This window comes from Microcaecilia unicolor, chromosome 14, assembly GCF_901765095.1.
Source record: "Microcaecilia unicolor chromosome 14, aMicUni1.1, whole genome shotgun sequence".
Taxonomy (NCBI): Eukaryota; Metazoa; Chordata; class Amphibia; order Gymnophiona; family Siphonopidae; genus Microcaecilia; species Microcaecilia unicolor.
Genome location: NC_044044.1, coordinates 24,698,599 through 24,713,223, shown reverse-complemented (window position 1 = coordinate 24,713,223; position 14,625 = coordinate 24,698,599). Strand labels below are relative to the sequence as shown.

The following is a 14,625-nucleotide window of genomic DNA, read 5'->3' as shown; positions in this document are numbered from 1 at the left end:
GTTGAACATATTTTTTTTCAGCTTTTACTTAGTTATGTCATGATCGCCCACAAGAACACATGCAATCAGATCTTGAACCTATGAAACTTCTTATTTGGGATTAAAAAAAGTACTATTTATCATAATAAAGTACTAACATGGAGCACCCCACCCCCACCCCCACCCCAGGTGTTGAAAACAATGTTATAGAACAAAGTCTTCAAACATGAAACGCGTGATTAAAATGTTTTCATTAAAAATGTCTTCTTCAAGGCTCTTTTCACATCCTTGTTTTTCAGGGTATATATAGCAGGGTTCAACATGGGAGTTAAGAAACTGTACAGAAGAGACAGGAGTCGGTCCCTGTCCAGTGAATAGCTTGAGATTGGGCGCATGTAGGTAAAAATGGCGGTGGCGTAGAAAAAGATTACCACAGTGATGTGGGAGCTACAGGTGGAGAAGGCTTTCTGCCTACCTTCCCTAGAGTTGATTTTCAATATAGCTGATATGATATAAACATAGGATGTGATGATACAAAGACAAGGAGCCCACGCTAAAAGCGTGCCTGCAACCAACAATATGATTTCATTGACTGAGGTATCAGCACAGGAAAGAGCTAACAGAGGGGGGATATCGCAAAAGAAATAGTTGAGTTCATTGGACGCACAGAAGGGCAGTGTGAATGTGAAGTAAGTGTGTATTGTTGAATTCACCAGACCTACAGTCCAGCAAAACGTTGCTAGACTTCCGCATACTTTTTTGTTCATGATGATCAAGTATTGTAAAGGGTTGCAGATTGCCACGTAACGATCATAAGCCATCACGGCAAGCAGAACACACTCTGTACCCAAAAAACAAAGGAAGAAATACATCTGTACCAAACAGCCTTCGAAGGAAATGCTTTTCTTCTCTTTCAAGAGGTTGTCCAGTATTTTGGGCACTGTTGCTGACGTGTAACAGATATCAAGGAAGGACAAAATGCCCAAGAAAAAATACATTGGTTTGTGAAGGGTAACATCGAGTCTCGTTACTATTAAAATAACAGCGTTTCCCACCCAGGTCACAAAGTAGATAAGCGAGATGAGACCAAAGAGTGATGTTTGTAGTTTAGGAAGGTCAGAGAACCACACAAATATAAATTTAGAAGGGGCAGTATAGTTTCTTATTTCCGTTTCTACTCTGTTTTTCACCTATAGGAAAGAAGTGAAAGTAAATCATTGTTCATGGGATACTGAGAGCAATGCAGATGACATTCACTATCTACTTAACAAGGACATCTTCAGTTCTGGTGTCCTATAATGCTTATATTTTGGTCCAATTTAGGTGAGATTATCAACTATAAGAACAGCTGCTACTGCGGCTTTGTAAACATGGAGGATTGTGAGACATTTTTGTAATACTATAAGTGAAGCAATACTGCTCATTAAAGGGTCTACTAAGGCCATTTTTACTACAGCCGTCAAATAGTCGATTTTTCTTTTGTTTGTATTAAACAATACAACAATGCAGCCATAAAAAAATTAACTGCATGAGCACATATCGATACCAATTATGTAAGCAGTAAGGGTTCATGCAGTATTCCTGCGCTAACCAGGCAGCACACGGTAATGTAGATGCGCTAACTGGGTAACACAGAAGTGCCCACTCTCCACCCACAGATTTGGGGAGTTACCACAGGACGCCTGAGCACGTCCCACGCTATTGCATTTTTAGTTACATTAGATGCGTGTTATGATGTTAGTGCCTAATGCAGTTTAGAGAGAGGATCCCTAAGGATGCGCATGGAAAAATTTGGGAAGGATTATTTGGGGCTCTTTCTCCACATTTTCTAGATTATTTCAGTTCAATCAGGCTTGTTTTCAAAAGAGAAGGACACATCCTTCTCCCAGGGTCATCCAAATCAGCATAATCGAAAGCCAATGTTGGACATCCCTAACTGCTTTCCGTCGCAGGGACGGCTAAAGTTCAAGGGGGCGTAGCAAAGGCAGGACTTGGGCGTGCCTAACACATGGATGTTCTCAACCCTTATTGGAAAAAAAGGGCGTCCCTGAGGAGCACTTGGACAACTTTACTTGGTCCTGTTTTTCTTACGACCAAGGCAGAAAAAGGTGGCCAAAATGACCAGATGACCACCAGAGAGAATCTGGAATGACCTCCCCTTACTCCCCAGTGGTCACTAACCCCATCCCACCCTCAAAAAAACAACTTTCAAAATATTTTTTGCCAGCCTCAGATGTCATACTCAGGTCCTTCGCAGCAGTATGCAGGTCCCTGGAACAGTTTTAGTGGGTGCAGTGCACTTCAGGCAGGCGGACCCAGGCCCATCCCCCTCCCTACCTATTACATTTTTGGAGGAAACAGCGAGCCCTCCAAAACCCACTGTACCCACATCTAGGTGCCCCCTTTCACCCCTAAGGGCTATGGTAGTGGTGTACAGTTGTGGGTAGTGGGTTTTAGGGGGGGGGTTGGGGGGCTCAGAAGACAAGGTAGCCATAAAAAAATTACTGCATGAGCACATATCGATACCAATTATGTAGGCAGTAAGGGTTCATGCAGCATTCCTGAGCTATGTTCCTGGGAGCATTTTATGAAGTCCACTGCAGTGCCGCCTAGGGTGCCCGGTTGGTGTTCTGGCATGTCAGGGGGACCAGTGCACTACAAATGCTGGCTCCTTCCATGATCATAGAGCTTGCATTTGGTCGTTTCTGAGATGGATGTCCTTGGTTTCCATTATTGCCGAAAATCAGAAACGACCAAGTGAAGGGACGACCATCTCTAAGGACGACCAAAATTTCAAGATTTGGTCGTCCCTGACTGTATTATCGAAACGAAAGATGGCCATCCATCTTGTTTCGATAATACGGGTTTCCCCGCCCCTCCGTCGGGACACTTTGCGAGGACGTCCTCAACAAAACTTGGGCGTCCCTTTCGATTATGCCCCCTCTACGTCACACAATATAGGCGGTTTGCGACTAGCTGCTAACCGGGATATTCAGCGGGAGATAACTGGTTATCTCCTGCTGAATATCTGTGGTTAGGTGTTTAAATGCTATTCAACGACCCAGGAACCATTCCTGGACAGCTAAATAGTTTTGAATATCGAGGGAATAGAAATCAACTGCACACACTTTTAAGTGCTAGGTTAATACTCATAGATTGAGTTTGTATGCTCTCTTTTAAGGCTTTTTAATGAACCAGATGTATGCTTATAAATACATATTCCTGCTGTACATTAACCACCTGGGGATATCTTCATGACAGGTCAAATCTGAATGCATTTAGATAAGATAAAAGCCTCAAACAGTTACACACAATTATATATTTAATACCTCGTTTACTACCTGTAAGGCTGAAACCTATCGAAATGCTGTACATTCAGGTACTTTTCAGTCACTGGAGAGCTCACAATTTCTACCTGAGGAAATGGAGGGTTACGGGGTGCCTTTACTAAGCTGTAGTAAGCACTAACACGGCGTGCTGGAGCAGGTCAGGGGGAAGATAAGGTATGTTCCGCGCAAACCAGCTAGTGCAGCTACACTGCCGAACACTAACTGATCTGCATTTGATGTCGGTAAATGCTCGTGCGCTAATGGGAAACTCAGGGGTCCTTTTACTAAGTTGTGGTAAAAGGGGACCCTCGCTAGTGTCAGTGTGCGTTTTTGATGCACGCTGAGTCCTCCTTTTACCACATAAGTACATAAGTAATGCCACACTGGGAAAAGACCAAGGGTCCATCGAGCCCAGCATCCTGTCCACGACAGCGGCCAATCCAGGCCAAGGGCACCTGGCGAGCTTCCCAAACCTACAAACATTCTATACATGTTATTCCTGGAATTGTGGTTTTTTCCCAAGTCCATTTAGTAGTGGTTTATGGACTTGTCCTTTAGGAAACCGTCTAACCCCTTTTAAACTCTGCTAAGCTAACCGCCTTCACCACGTTCTCCGGCAATGAATTCCAGAGTTTAATTACGCGTTGGGTGAAGAAATATTTTCTCAGATTTGTTTTAAATTTACTACACTGTAGTTTCATTGCATGCCCCCTAGTCCTAGTATTTTTGGAAAGCGTGAACAGACGCTTCACATCCACCTGTTCCACTCCACTCATTATTTTATATACCTCTATCATGTCTCCCCTCAGCTGTCTCTTCTCCAAGCTGAAAAGCCCTAGCCTCCTTAGTCTTTCTTCATAGGGAAGTCGTCCCATCCCCGCTATCATTTTAGTCGCCCTTCGCTGCACCTTTTCCAATTCTACTATATCTTTCTTACCACAGCGGGTAAAAGGCTGTCTCTTTTCCTGGGAAAGAAATGGGTAATGAGATCCACATGGCCATTTGGGGGGAATCACGTACCACCATCCATTGAGGTGACGGTAAGGGCTCCCACGCTAACTCAGCGGTAACTGGGCAGCGCACGGCACTGCACGATGACCGCCGGGTACAAAAATAGGAAATATTTTCATAGTGCCGGATATGGTGCGTGCTGAGGATGAGAACTACTGCTGGGCTCCTGCGGTAAAAGGTTCCCTTAGCACATGGTCATTAATGCTGGAAATTTAAAAAAATTATGGTCATTTTACCCATGCAATAAAAATGGCCTTAGCGCGCTGGAAAGAATGCATAAGCATGAGTTAGGACCAGCGGCGTAGCTAGGGTGGGGTGGTGGGGCCGTCCACCTCTGGTGCACGCCGCTGGAGGGGTGCAGAGAGCAACCACACGCTTGTCGGCTCTGTTGTTTCCCTGCTCCCTCTACCCCGGACAGGTTATTTCCTGTTCCGGGGCAGAGGGAGCAGGGAGCCAGCAGAACCGAGATCCACGCGGCCGCTCCCAGCATCCAAGAATGCATCCGGGGGGGGGGGGGGGGGTTGATGTGCTGGGGAGTGTCATTGCGCCGGGGGGGGGGGGGTGTCGTGCTATACCCAAGGGGGCGCGCATCGACGATCTGCCCCAGGTGGCAGCTGACCTAGGATTGCTTCTGGTTAAGACCACTTTTTACCACAGCTTAGTGGGGATTTGAACCAGGCTTAGCCCTGAGTCACAGCCTGTTGCTCTAACCATGACAACATTCCTCTACATTACAGAAGTTTGGACATGTTAATAGGAAACATGATAGTATATGCCAATGGTTCCCAAACCTGGTCCTGGAGGCACCCCAGCCAGTCAGGTTTTCGGGATATCCACAATGAATATTCATGATTTGGTTGAAGTGGCGGCCGTGCATGCAAATCTCTCTTATGAATGTTCATTATGAATATCCTGAAAACCTGACTGGCTGGGGTGCCTCCAGGACCAGATTTGAGAACCACTGGTATATGCAGAAATATCTTATTCAAGTACTATATTAAAAATATTTTTTATATAACATTAATATAAGAGAGCAGTGAGTTGAAAATAAGTAATATGAGATCCTTACAAATAATCCTTAATTTCTATCTGCATGTCTGCTATAACGTATATGTGAAAATACTTGTAAACTGTTCACTCAAGAAGTCTATCGCTGTTAATTTAGACTAAATGCCATTCAGGTCCCTTTTAATGCAATATGCCCTCTGTATTAACGCACAATATTTTTTTCTTTATTAATCAACAATGGAGTATTTACTCACCATTATTAGTGGTAAAATTCTGCTGGTGACCAAAGACCACTTCCTTCACTTACATGAAACTAACATTAATTAATATCAAAAGATTATAGAGACAAAACTGTTCACAGAGTACAGAATAAGATAGCCAGTTAGGAGCCAAGGATCACAATGCATCTGTTTAAAACCACAAGAATTGCCATACTGGGAAAAACCAAAGGTCCGTCTAACCCAGCATCCTGCTTACAACAGTAGGAAATCCAAGACACAAGCACCTGGCAGAATCTCGGTCTCTTATATAACACCAAAGGTAATCATTTATGTTTGCCAACGATTTATTTTTAATGCTCCTAAGTGCCTTTGGGACATGGTTACAAAGTTTGTTTATATATTTTTCTTTTCATTAACATTATATGGCGGCTGATCTTTCTCTAGCAGGGTGGAGTATCCTAGTGGTTAGTTCCGTGGCCTACGAACCTCAAGAACTGGGTTTAATTCCCACTGCAACTCCTTGCTCTGGGCAAGTCACTTAACCCTCTATTTCCCTAGACTGTTGTGATTATAACCACAGAAAAGCAGTATATCAAGTCCTATATCCCTTTCCCTAATGGGAGAACATGCTTTATCAACATGGAAAGTTTTGCTAAAATCACAGAGCACTGGGTAGTTTCTAAACAGAGAAATAAAGCTAAACCTATGTTGTGTTAATTTGATTGTCTGAGAAGTGCTTTCCATATAAAGTAAACAATGGTATCTGGACATGACTTAATGAGATGATTTCACGTGAGTCTGTAAAACAGGCATGTGTGTTGACATTTAAAACATGGTATAGGGAAAACTGGAAAGGGTGCTATGATCAATCGGTGAAATATAACGGTGATAAGACACACTGTCAGAATGAACGAGGTAAACAATCACCAAGATCTGCAGCCCTGTGTTTAGATATCGATAGAGACATTAAATTTGAACTACACCCCTTCCCGTGCACTCCGTTCCATGGACAAATCCTTCTTTTCGGTTCCCTTCTCCAGTACTGCCAACTCCAGACTTTGCTCCTTCTGTCTCGCTGCACCCTATGCCTGGAATAGACTTCCTGAGCCCCTACGCCTTGCCCCATCCTTGACCATCTTTAAATCTAGATTGAAAGCCCACCTCTTTAACATTGCTTTTGACTTGTAACCACTCGCCTCCACCTCCCTCCTCTCCTCTCCTCTTTCCTCTACACATTAATTGATTTGCATGCTTTATTTTTTTGTCTATTAGATTGTAAGCTCTTTGAGCAGGGACTGTCTTTCTTCTATGTTTGTGCAGTGCTGCGTACGCTTTGTAGCGCTATAAAATGCTAAATAGTAGTAGTAGTAGTAACTAAAGGTCACACTATGAAGTCCTTTTACTTAGCTGCAGTCAGTATCGCCAAGAGGGGGAAAGGGCAAGCAAAATTCCCTGCCTCCAAGGCAGGCCCGGCACTGGGGTCTGTCTCTCTCCTGCTCCTGTCTTGACCCTAGTGATTGCATTAATGCGATAATCCAGTCCGGGCACACACAATGAAGAAAAAAAATTACTGTCTCCATCTTAATTGCTTAACAGATGCTTCTCCAGATAGCTAACGTGGAGGGGCATAATCGAACGGGGCGCCCATCTTTAAGGGCACTCATCTCTAAGGACGTCCCGGCGAAGGGCAGGGCATCCCGTATTATCGAAACAAGATGGGTGTCCATCTTTTGTTTCGATAATATGGTCGGGGACGCCCAAATCTTGACATTTAGGTCGACCATCTTGACATTTAGGTCAACCTTAGAGATGGGTGATCTCGGTTTTTGCCAATAATGGAAACCAAGGATGCCCATCTCAACAACAACCAAATCCATGGCATTTGGTCATGGCAGGAGCCAGCATTCGTAGTGCACTGGTCCTCCCGACATGCCAGGACATCAACCGGGCACCATAGGGGGGCACTGCAGTGGACTTCAGAAATTGATCCCAGGTGCATAGCTCCCTTATCTTGGGTGCTGAGCCCCCCAAAACCCACTACCCACAACTCTAAACCACTACCATAGCCCTTAGGGATGAAGGGGGGCACCTTTTTGAGGCTAGGTCTTGAAAAAAAAGGGACGAAGTAAAGTTGGCCAAATGCTCATCAGGGACGCCCTTCTTTTTTCCATTATTGGCCGAAGCCAGCCATCTCTTAACCACGCCCCCGTCCTGCCTTCGGTACACTGCCGACACACTCCTTTGAACTTTGGTCATCCCTGCGACAGAAAGCAGTTGAGGATGCCCAAAATCGGCTTTCGATTATGCTGATTTGGGCGACTTTAGGAGAAAGACGCCCATCTCCCAATTTGTGTCTGAAGATGGGCGCCCTTCTCCTTTGAAAATAAGCAGGTTAGTAACATAGTACTGTTACTATGTACAGCTACTATGTAGCTGGCAGTTAAATTAATGGAATTCTTTAGGTTTCGAAGGGGAAGAAGTAGGATTTCTAGTTTATGGTGTTCACAATTGCTCACCTATTTTTTGCCTTGTTTGTAAGGGACACTTCCGCGAAACATGAGTCATATCGGATTTATGGTCCCCAAATTGACAATGAATCTCACACTCACTCATGTATTACTATCAAGCTAAAATAGAGTATTTGAGAGAAGAATCTATACATAAGACTTTGCAAATATATTAAATAGTGCATTAAAAAGAAAAGAAAAAAAGTCTCTTATCCACTGATTGATGAGGAGGTGGATGCGGTAAATCTTGAAGTGCAAAACATTTCACCTCAGCGAGTTACACTGCTGAGATCAGTAGATTTATTACTGTTTGAACTGTAGAAATATTGCATGTTCCAGAGTAAAGATTGCCAATTTTTGTGTGGTTTACCATTAGAGCATGGACATTAATGGGAGAAATAGAAGACTGGCTATTTTACTGCTGCCATAAAAATGGCCGTAGTGGGTGGGTAACACCCACGTAAGGGCATGCTAACTTAATGTTATATCACAGATTAGTAAAATGACCCCATGGCATTTTATGGATGTCGTAATAGAAAGGAGAAAGACTCCATCAAGGTGGGTGAACAACCATTTTAATACATATGTTTTTTACATTATACATTATTTTTCATATTATTTTATATGATTGTATATGTTTTCAGTTGATTTTATTGCATATATATTATTTCTCCTTTTATGTATACACATTTTATATACGTTTGTTTTCAGACTCCTGAGGTATGCCTGTGGCTGAAACACAGATCTGGGTGAAGTTTGCAATAAACCATTGTGAATAATAGTCTGTTGTCTTGGTTTCTTGAGTCATCCATCCACTTCCCACTCTCCTGTCACTGTCTTTATAGAAAAGCACTTAAAGCAATTACATGCAAAATTGCTACATTTATCTGTATTTGAGTGTATAAAGGGGCCAATGCCCATAAGCAGGGCTGCCGAGAGACTAGGTCAGGCTCGGGGCAAGGGCGACCAGGCCCGGGGCAAGGGCGCCCCACCTCCGCCCCCTCGCCGCTGCCGCCCCCGCCGCTGCTGCTGCCCTCTGTCGTTCTCCCCGCCGCTGCAGTCCCCGGTCTCACCTGCCTGCCTCCACGGCTCCTGGCCCCCTGCATTCAAAGCGGCAGTCGCAGATCTCCTCTCTTCTGGCCTTCCCTCCCTGTGCCCCGCTCTTGCCTGATGTAACTTCCAGTTTCCGCGAGGGTGGGACACAGGGAGGGAAGGCCAGAAGAGAGGAGATCTGCGACTGCCGCTTCGAATGCAGGGGTCCCCCTTCCTTCCTTTCGCACTACCAACTATATTTGTCTCCCTGATATAATAATGTTAACAGATCTATGTAAGCCACATTGAGCCAGCAAATACGTGGGGGAATGTGGGATACAAATGCAATTAATAATAATAATAATAACAATAGTAAAATAACCAAGAATAAACTTACATACAATAAATGAGGTAAACTTAACAGCAAATTGAAACCTAATAACAGAACTACCATGAAACAGTATCAAAAGTATGCACTTTTAACAGCACTGGAATTCAAATACCAGAGATATAATACAGTGGGGGTCTTTTACGTAGGCACACTTGCGTTTTTAGCATGCATTAAAAATAGGCATGCGCTAAATGCTAAAGATGCCAATGCATTCCTATGGGTGTCTTTAGCCTTTAGCGCGCGCCTAGTTTTTAACGTGCACTAAAAACGCCAGCGCGTCTACGAAAAAGACCCCCAATGTTAGCATAATACTAATGATATGCCTAATTAGCATGCATTAGAACATTCAACTAACATAGATTCGAAATGAGCATTACAAGGAACAGGATATCCGTTTGTAGATGTGAAGGGGCTGGTCTTCAGCTTGTGGAAGTCAATGGATTTTAAGCTACTGACTGACACTAGCAGAATAAGATTGGAGAGTCAATGCCGGGCCACCCACACAGTAAAGTGGAAACATATAGGCCTGGTTTTATGTGGTCCTATCTACCCACTTAGCCGTGTGGGAACTGGCACTGATTTGACTGTTACCCACATAATTATTATTATTATTAACATTTGTATAGCGCTACCAGATGCATTCAGCACTGAACACCTGATACAAAGAGACAGTCCATGCTCGATAGAGCTTACAATCTAAAAATACAGACAGACAAGACAATTAAGGGTGAGGAAAGTACTGGGTGAGAAGGAACAAGGATAGGGGAATTGAGTAGTGGTTAGGAGCCAAAAGCATTGGTGAAAAGTTGGGTTTTCAGCATAGATTTGAAAACAGGTAGAGATGGAGCTATTCCATTCCAGGCATAAGGCGCTGTGAGGGAAAAGGAACGAAGCCTGGAATTAGCAGTGGAGGAGAAGGGGGACGACAAGAGAGATTTGTCCAGCGAGCGGAGTTTACGGGGAGGAATGTAGGGCTCTGGCTCTGTTCATTTATTTATTTATTTATTACATTTATACCACACATTTCCCCACCTATTTGCAGGCTCAATGTGGCTTACAAGTAACCGTAAAGGCATTTGTCGTTGCGGTTGATAACCAATACAAGATTGTGTTGTGATCAGATGAGGTAGATGTGATTCAAGCGTCATTGGGTTGAGGGGAATGATGATAATAAGTTGTCCAGTACGATCCTTGATTATGTTGTGTTGCTGGGTGTGGGGAGTTATGTTGGATCGGAGGGCTAGGCTTTTTTTGAAGAGGTGAGTTTTTTCATGATTTCCTGAAGTTTAGATGGTCATGTATTGTTCTCGCAGCATGCGGGAGTCCATTCCATAGTTGTGCGCTCATGATGGAGAAGCTATGTTGCTTTGTATTTTAGCCCTTTGCAGTTGGGGTAATGTAGGTTTAGGTATGATCGCGCTGATCTGGATCTGTTTCTAGTCGGTAGATCTATGAGGTCTGTCATGTAGCCTGGGACTACGCCGTAGGTGATTTTATGGACCAAAGTGCAGATTTTGAAAAAGATACGTTCTTTGATTGGGAGCCAATGCAGCTTTTCTCGGAGGAGTTTAGCGCTTTCGAATCGTGTTTTACCATATATCAATCTGGCTGCTGTGCTCATGGACCACCTAGCACAAACAAGGCAGTGAGAGTCAATATTCAGTTCCACTGCCCAGTTAAGTGTCACTTATTGTCAGTGGCTGAGACACTAATCATAATTTAACCAAACAGTAGCCTCTCCTGTCTGGTTAAATCACACTGAAAGTTGGGCCCAAATTGTTGTCACCTTTTCCCTAGCACAAGAGTGAAGGAAGTGTGGATTTTGAAGAATTAAACCGTGTCATGTTGTGATGAAATAAATGCTGAAAATAAGCAATGCAAGAAGCACTTTGAAATTAGGGAACAATAGTAGTATAAGTTACACAGAATTCATCAAGCCTAATTTCCATATTTTAGACAGAAATTCTTAAAGTGCCATGGTGGTGCATAAGATTTACGGGTCATTTTATTAAGCTGCGTTACGCACTAATGCATGCTTAAAATAGACAACCGTGGGTCGTGCTACAACAGCACACGGTCGTTTTTGAATATACTTGCTCTGTGTGCTAAATTATTTTTTGTAGGTTTTTTTTTTGAGGGGGGAAGCAAGTCAGGAACAAAGACTGGACATTCCTAAGCTAACCAGTTAGTTTATCTACATTACTGCATGGATAACCCACAAAACAGATGTCAGTAAGTGATGCTGTGGTAATTTTTAAACATGACCCTGCACTAACGACAACTTTAGCTCACAACTATAAATGGAGACAATAGAAATAAATACATTCTCTCGGCTGCATGAAAAATGGATTTAGCACTTGGGAAAGACCCACGTAAGGGCACGCTAAAGCCAATTTTTATCACGGCCGCATTAATAGAACTGCCGCCTATTTTGTAGGCTGTAGGGCCTCCTGTTATCTGTACACTAACCAATCAGCTTGCAGAAATGTAAAAGGACCCCTTAGTGAGCTTGTCTACAAGAGTGCCTGGTGAAATTTCACTAATTGGCGAACACCTTTACGGTACTATGTAAGCCACATTGAGCCTGCAAATAGATGGGGAAATGTGGGATACAAATGTAATAAATAAATATAACTTGAATACCAATCTTGTATTAATGACCCGGCACGGGTCGTGTTTCTGCGTTTTTTAAGCAATTCTGGTAAAAAGAGATCTGAAGCACAAAGGAGACAAAACAAACAGTCCACCACCATTGAAAAGAGTCTTGGAATCATTGTGGACAGTACATTGAAATACTCAGATCAGTCTGTGTGTGTGTGTGTGTGTGTGTGTGTGGGGGGGGGGGGGGGTGATAAAAAAAAATAGGAATTACACAGAAAGGCATCCAGAATACAATGGAAAATATTATAATTCTTCTGTGTAGAACAGGGGTTCTCAATCCAGTCCTTGGGAGAATACATGCAAATATGTCTCATACACGTTCATTGTGGATATCTTGAATTTGGGTGTATCGTGAGGACTGGGTTGAGAACCCCTGGTATAGACCTTTTGGTATGATCACTTCTTGATTATTATGTGCGCCTTGAGTGGCCCCCATGTCAAAAAAACAATATATAGCACAACTAGGAAAGTTACAGAAATGAGTATCAAAATATTTAGTATATATATATGGGATGGAACATCTTTTATGAAAAAAAATAATAAATATATTAAGACTTTTCATATTACATATTATCATGTAAAATAATGAGTAAGATGTAACAGTACTATTTTACAAAATAACCATTTATTATGAACCTAAGACTGGGTACACTCCCTAAAACTCACAGTAAATATATTTCACACAAATTACAGAATGTTTTTTGAACTCAACAAAAATTCAAACTGGAAGAAAAGTCCATGTACAGTTACTAGCCAGATAGACTTAGGAAAACGTTGAGAGTGAGGATCAAGAAATCATTCTCCTTTTTGTAGTCAGCTTTGTATTTCGTAGCTATGTGGACTGGCTATTGTCAGATACAAGATGTTGGGCTAGATGAACGTTTGGAGAATCTATATGACTCATCCTATATTCTTATTAATTGAAAATATCAATAGAACTGGTATGGAACTATGTCAAATTCAAGCATGCGAGAAACTTTTTTTAAGAAATACTTTTTTCAAGGCACTTTTCACCTCCTTGTTTTTCAATGTATAGATGATAGGATTCAACATGGGTGTTACAAAACTGTACAGCATGGAAACCAACCTGTCCTTGTTAAGTGAGTAGCTTGAAATTGGACGCACATAGGTAAAGATCGCACTGCCGTAGTATAACAGCACCATAGTCAGGTGAGAACCACAGGTTGAGAATGCTTTATGTCTCCCCTTGGTAGAGCGTATTTTCAAGATGGTCGATATAATATAAATGTAGGACATAATAATACAAAGAAAAGGAGTCCAACCAATAAAGACACCTATCGTTAATAATGTAGCTTCGTTGATGGATGTATCAGCACAAGCAAGAGACAGCAGAGGAGGAATATCGCAAAAGAAATAGTTGAGTTCATTGGCTCCACAGAAAGGTAGTCTGAAGGTGAAATAAGTATGTATTGCTGAATTTGCCATACCAGCGATCCAACAACTTGCTGCTAGGTTTCCACAAACCATCTTGCTCATAATGATCGTATAACGCAATGGGTTACAGATTGCTACATAACGATCATAAGCCATCACTGCAAGCAGGACACACTCTGTCCCCACAAAGGAAACAAAAAAATATAATTGTGTAATACAACCAACATAAGAAATGGTTTTCTTCTCCATTGAGAGGTTCTCCAGCATTTTGGGAACTGTAGTGGATGTATAGCAAATGTCCAAGAAGGATAAATTCATAAGGAAAAAATACATAGGTTTGTGAAGGCAAACGTCAAGTCTAGTTACTACAATGATGCCAATATTTCCCGCCAGAGTCGTCAAATAGATCAACAAAAGGATGCCAAAGAATATTTCTTGAAACTCCATAATGTTGGAGAACCCCAGAATAATGAATTCTGAAGGTATGGTCTGGTTTTTTACGTCCATTTCATTTCTGTGTTTCACCTGTTGAGTAGGCGTAAAGGAGGTTCATGACAGGATAAAGGATAAGAGAACAATGTCATGGGAAATGGTGAAATATAGTGGTGAAAAAATATTTATATAGGTACCAGAATCCAAAGTCATTAACATTTGTCATGGGAATGGCCACAAACAGGGATGATTGTAAAAATAAGTAGAACAAATATTCACCAAATATTTTTCATCCATCTATTCATCTAAAAAAATCCCAGTTAATTTAAATATTTTGACCTGGTTTCATTAACACTTAATTTACACTATTTGTCTTAACTATTTTACAAAGTTTTGTTGTGAGTCTCCCTGGGTAACATACACTTAAAAACTATAACGATAACAGATCTAGGGATATAGATAGATAGATAGATAGATGCCTATATATGTTGATAGATGTTTATACTTCTTGATTTTTGATTTTCCGATCTGACGAAGAAGGGCAACCTTCGAAAGCTAACCAAGAAATGTATTAATTTATGACCAATAAAAAAGGTATCTTATTTTCTTTTCCATGTTTTATTTTGTTTGATTTCTATTGATACCTCTTGATAGATAGA

General features: G+C 42.1%; 1 protein-coding gene across 1 annotated transcript; it reads right to left on the bottom strand.

Moving 5' to 3' along the window:
• Positions 1–218: 218 nt before the first annotated feature.
• Positions 219–14,041, bottom strand: LOC115457122 (olfactory receptor 2M2-like). The gene is made up of 3 exons (XM_030186547.1): positions 13,131–14,041; positions 9,710–9,734; positions 219–1,169 (listed from the first exon to the last, which is right to left on the bottom strand). Exons 1-3 carry the CDS (start codon positions 14,039–14,041, stop codon positions 219–221), a joined length of 1,887 nt encoding a protein of 628 aa, XP_030042407.1.
• Positions 14,042–14,625: the final 584 nt, after the last annotated feature.

Coding starts and splice junctions, on each gene's coding strand:
- LOC115457122 (XM_030186547.1), bottom strand. CDS start 14,041: ATGGACGTAAAAAACCAGACCATACCTTCAGAATTCATTATTCTGGGG. Junction 9,735..13,130: donor AAAAGTGCCTTGAAAAAAGT/ATTTCTTAAAAA, acceptor TTTTTAGTGCAC/GTTAAAAACTAGGCGCGCGC. Junction 1,170..9,709: donor AAACTAGGCGCGCGCTAAAG/GCTAAAGACACC, acceptor TCTTTCCTATAG/GTGAAAAACAGAGTAGAAAC.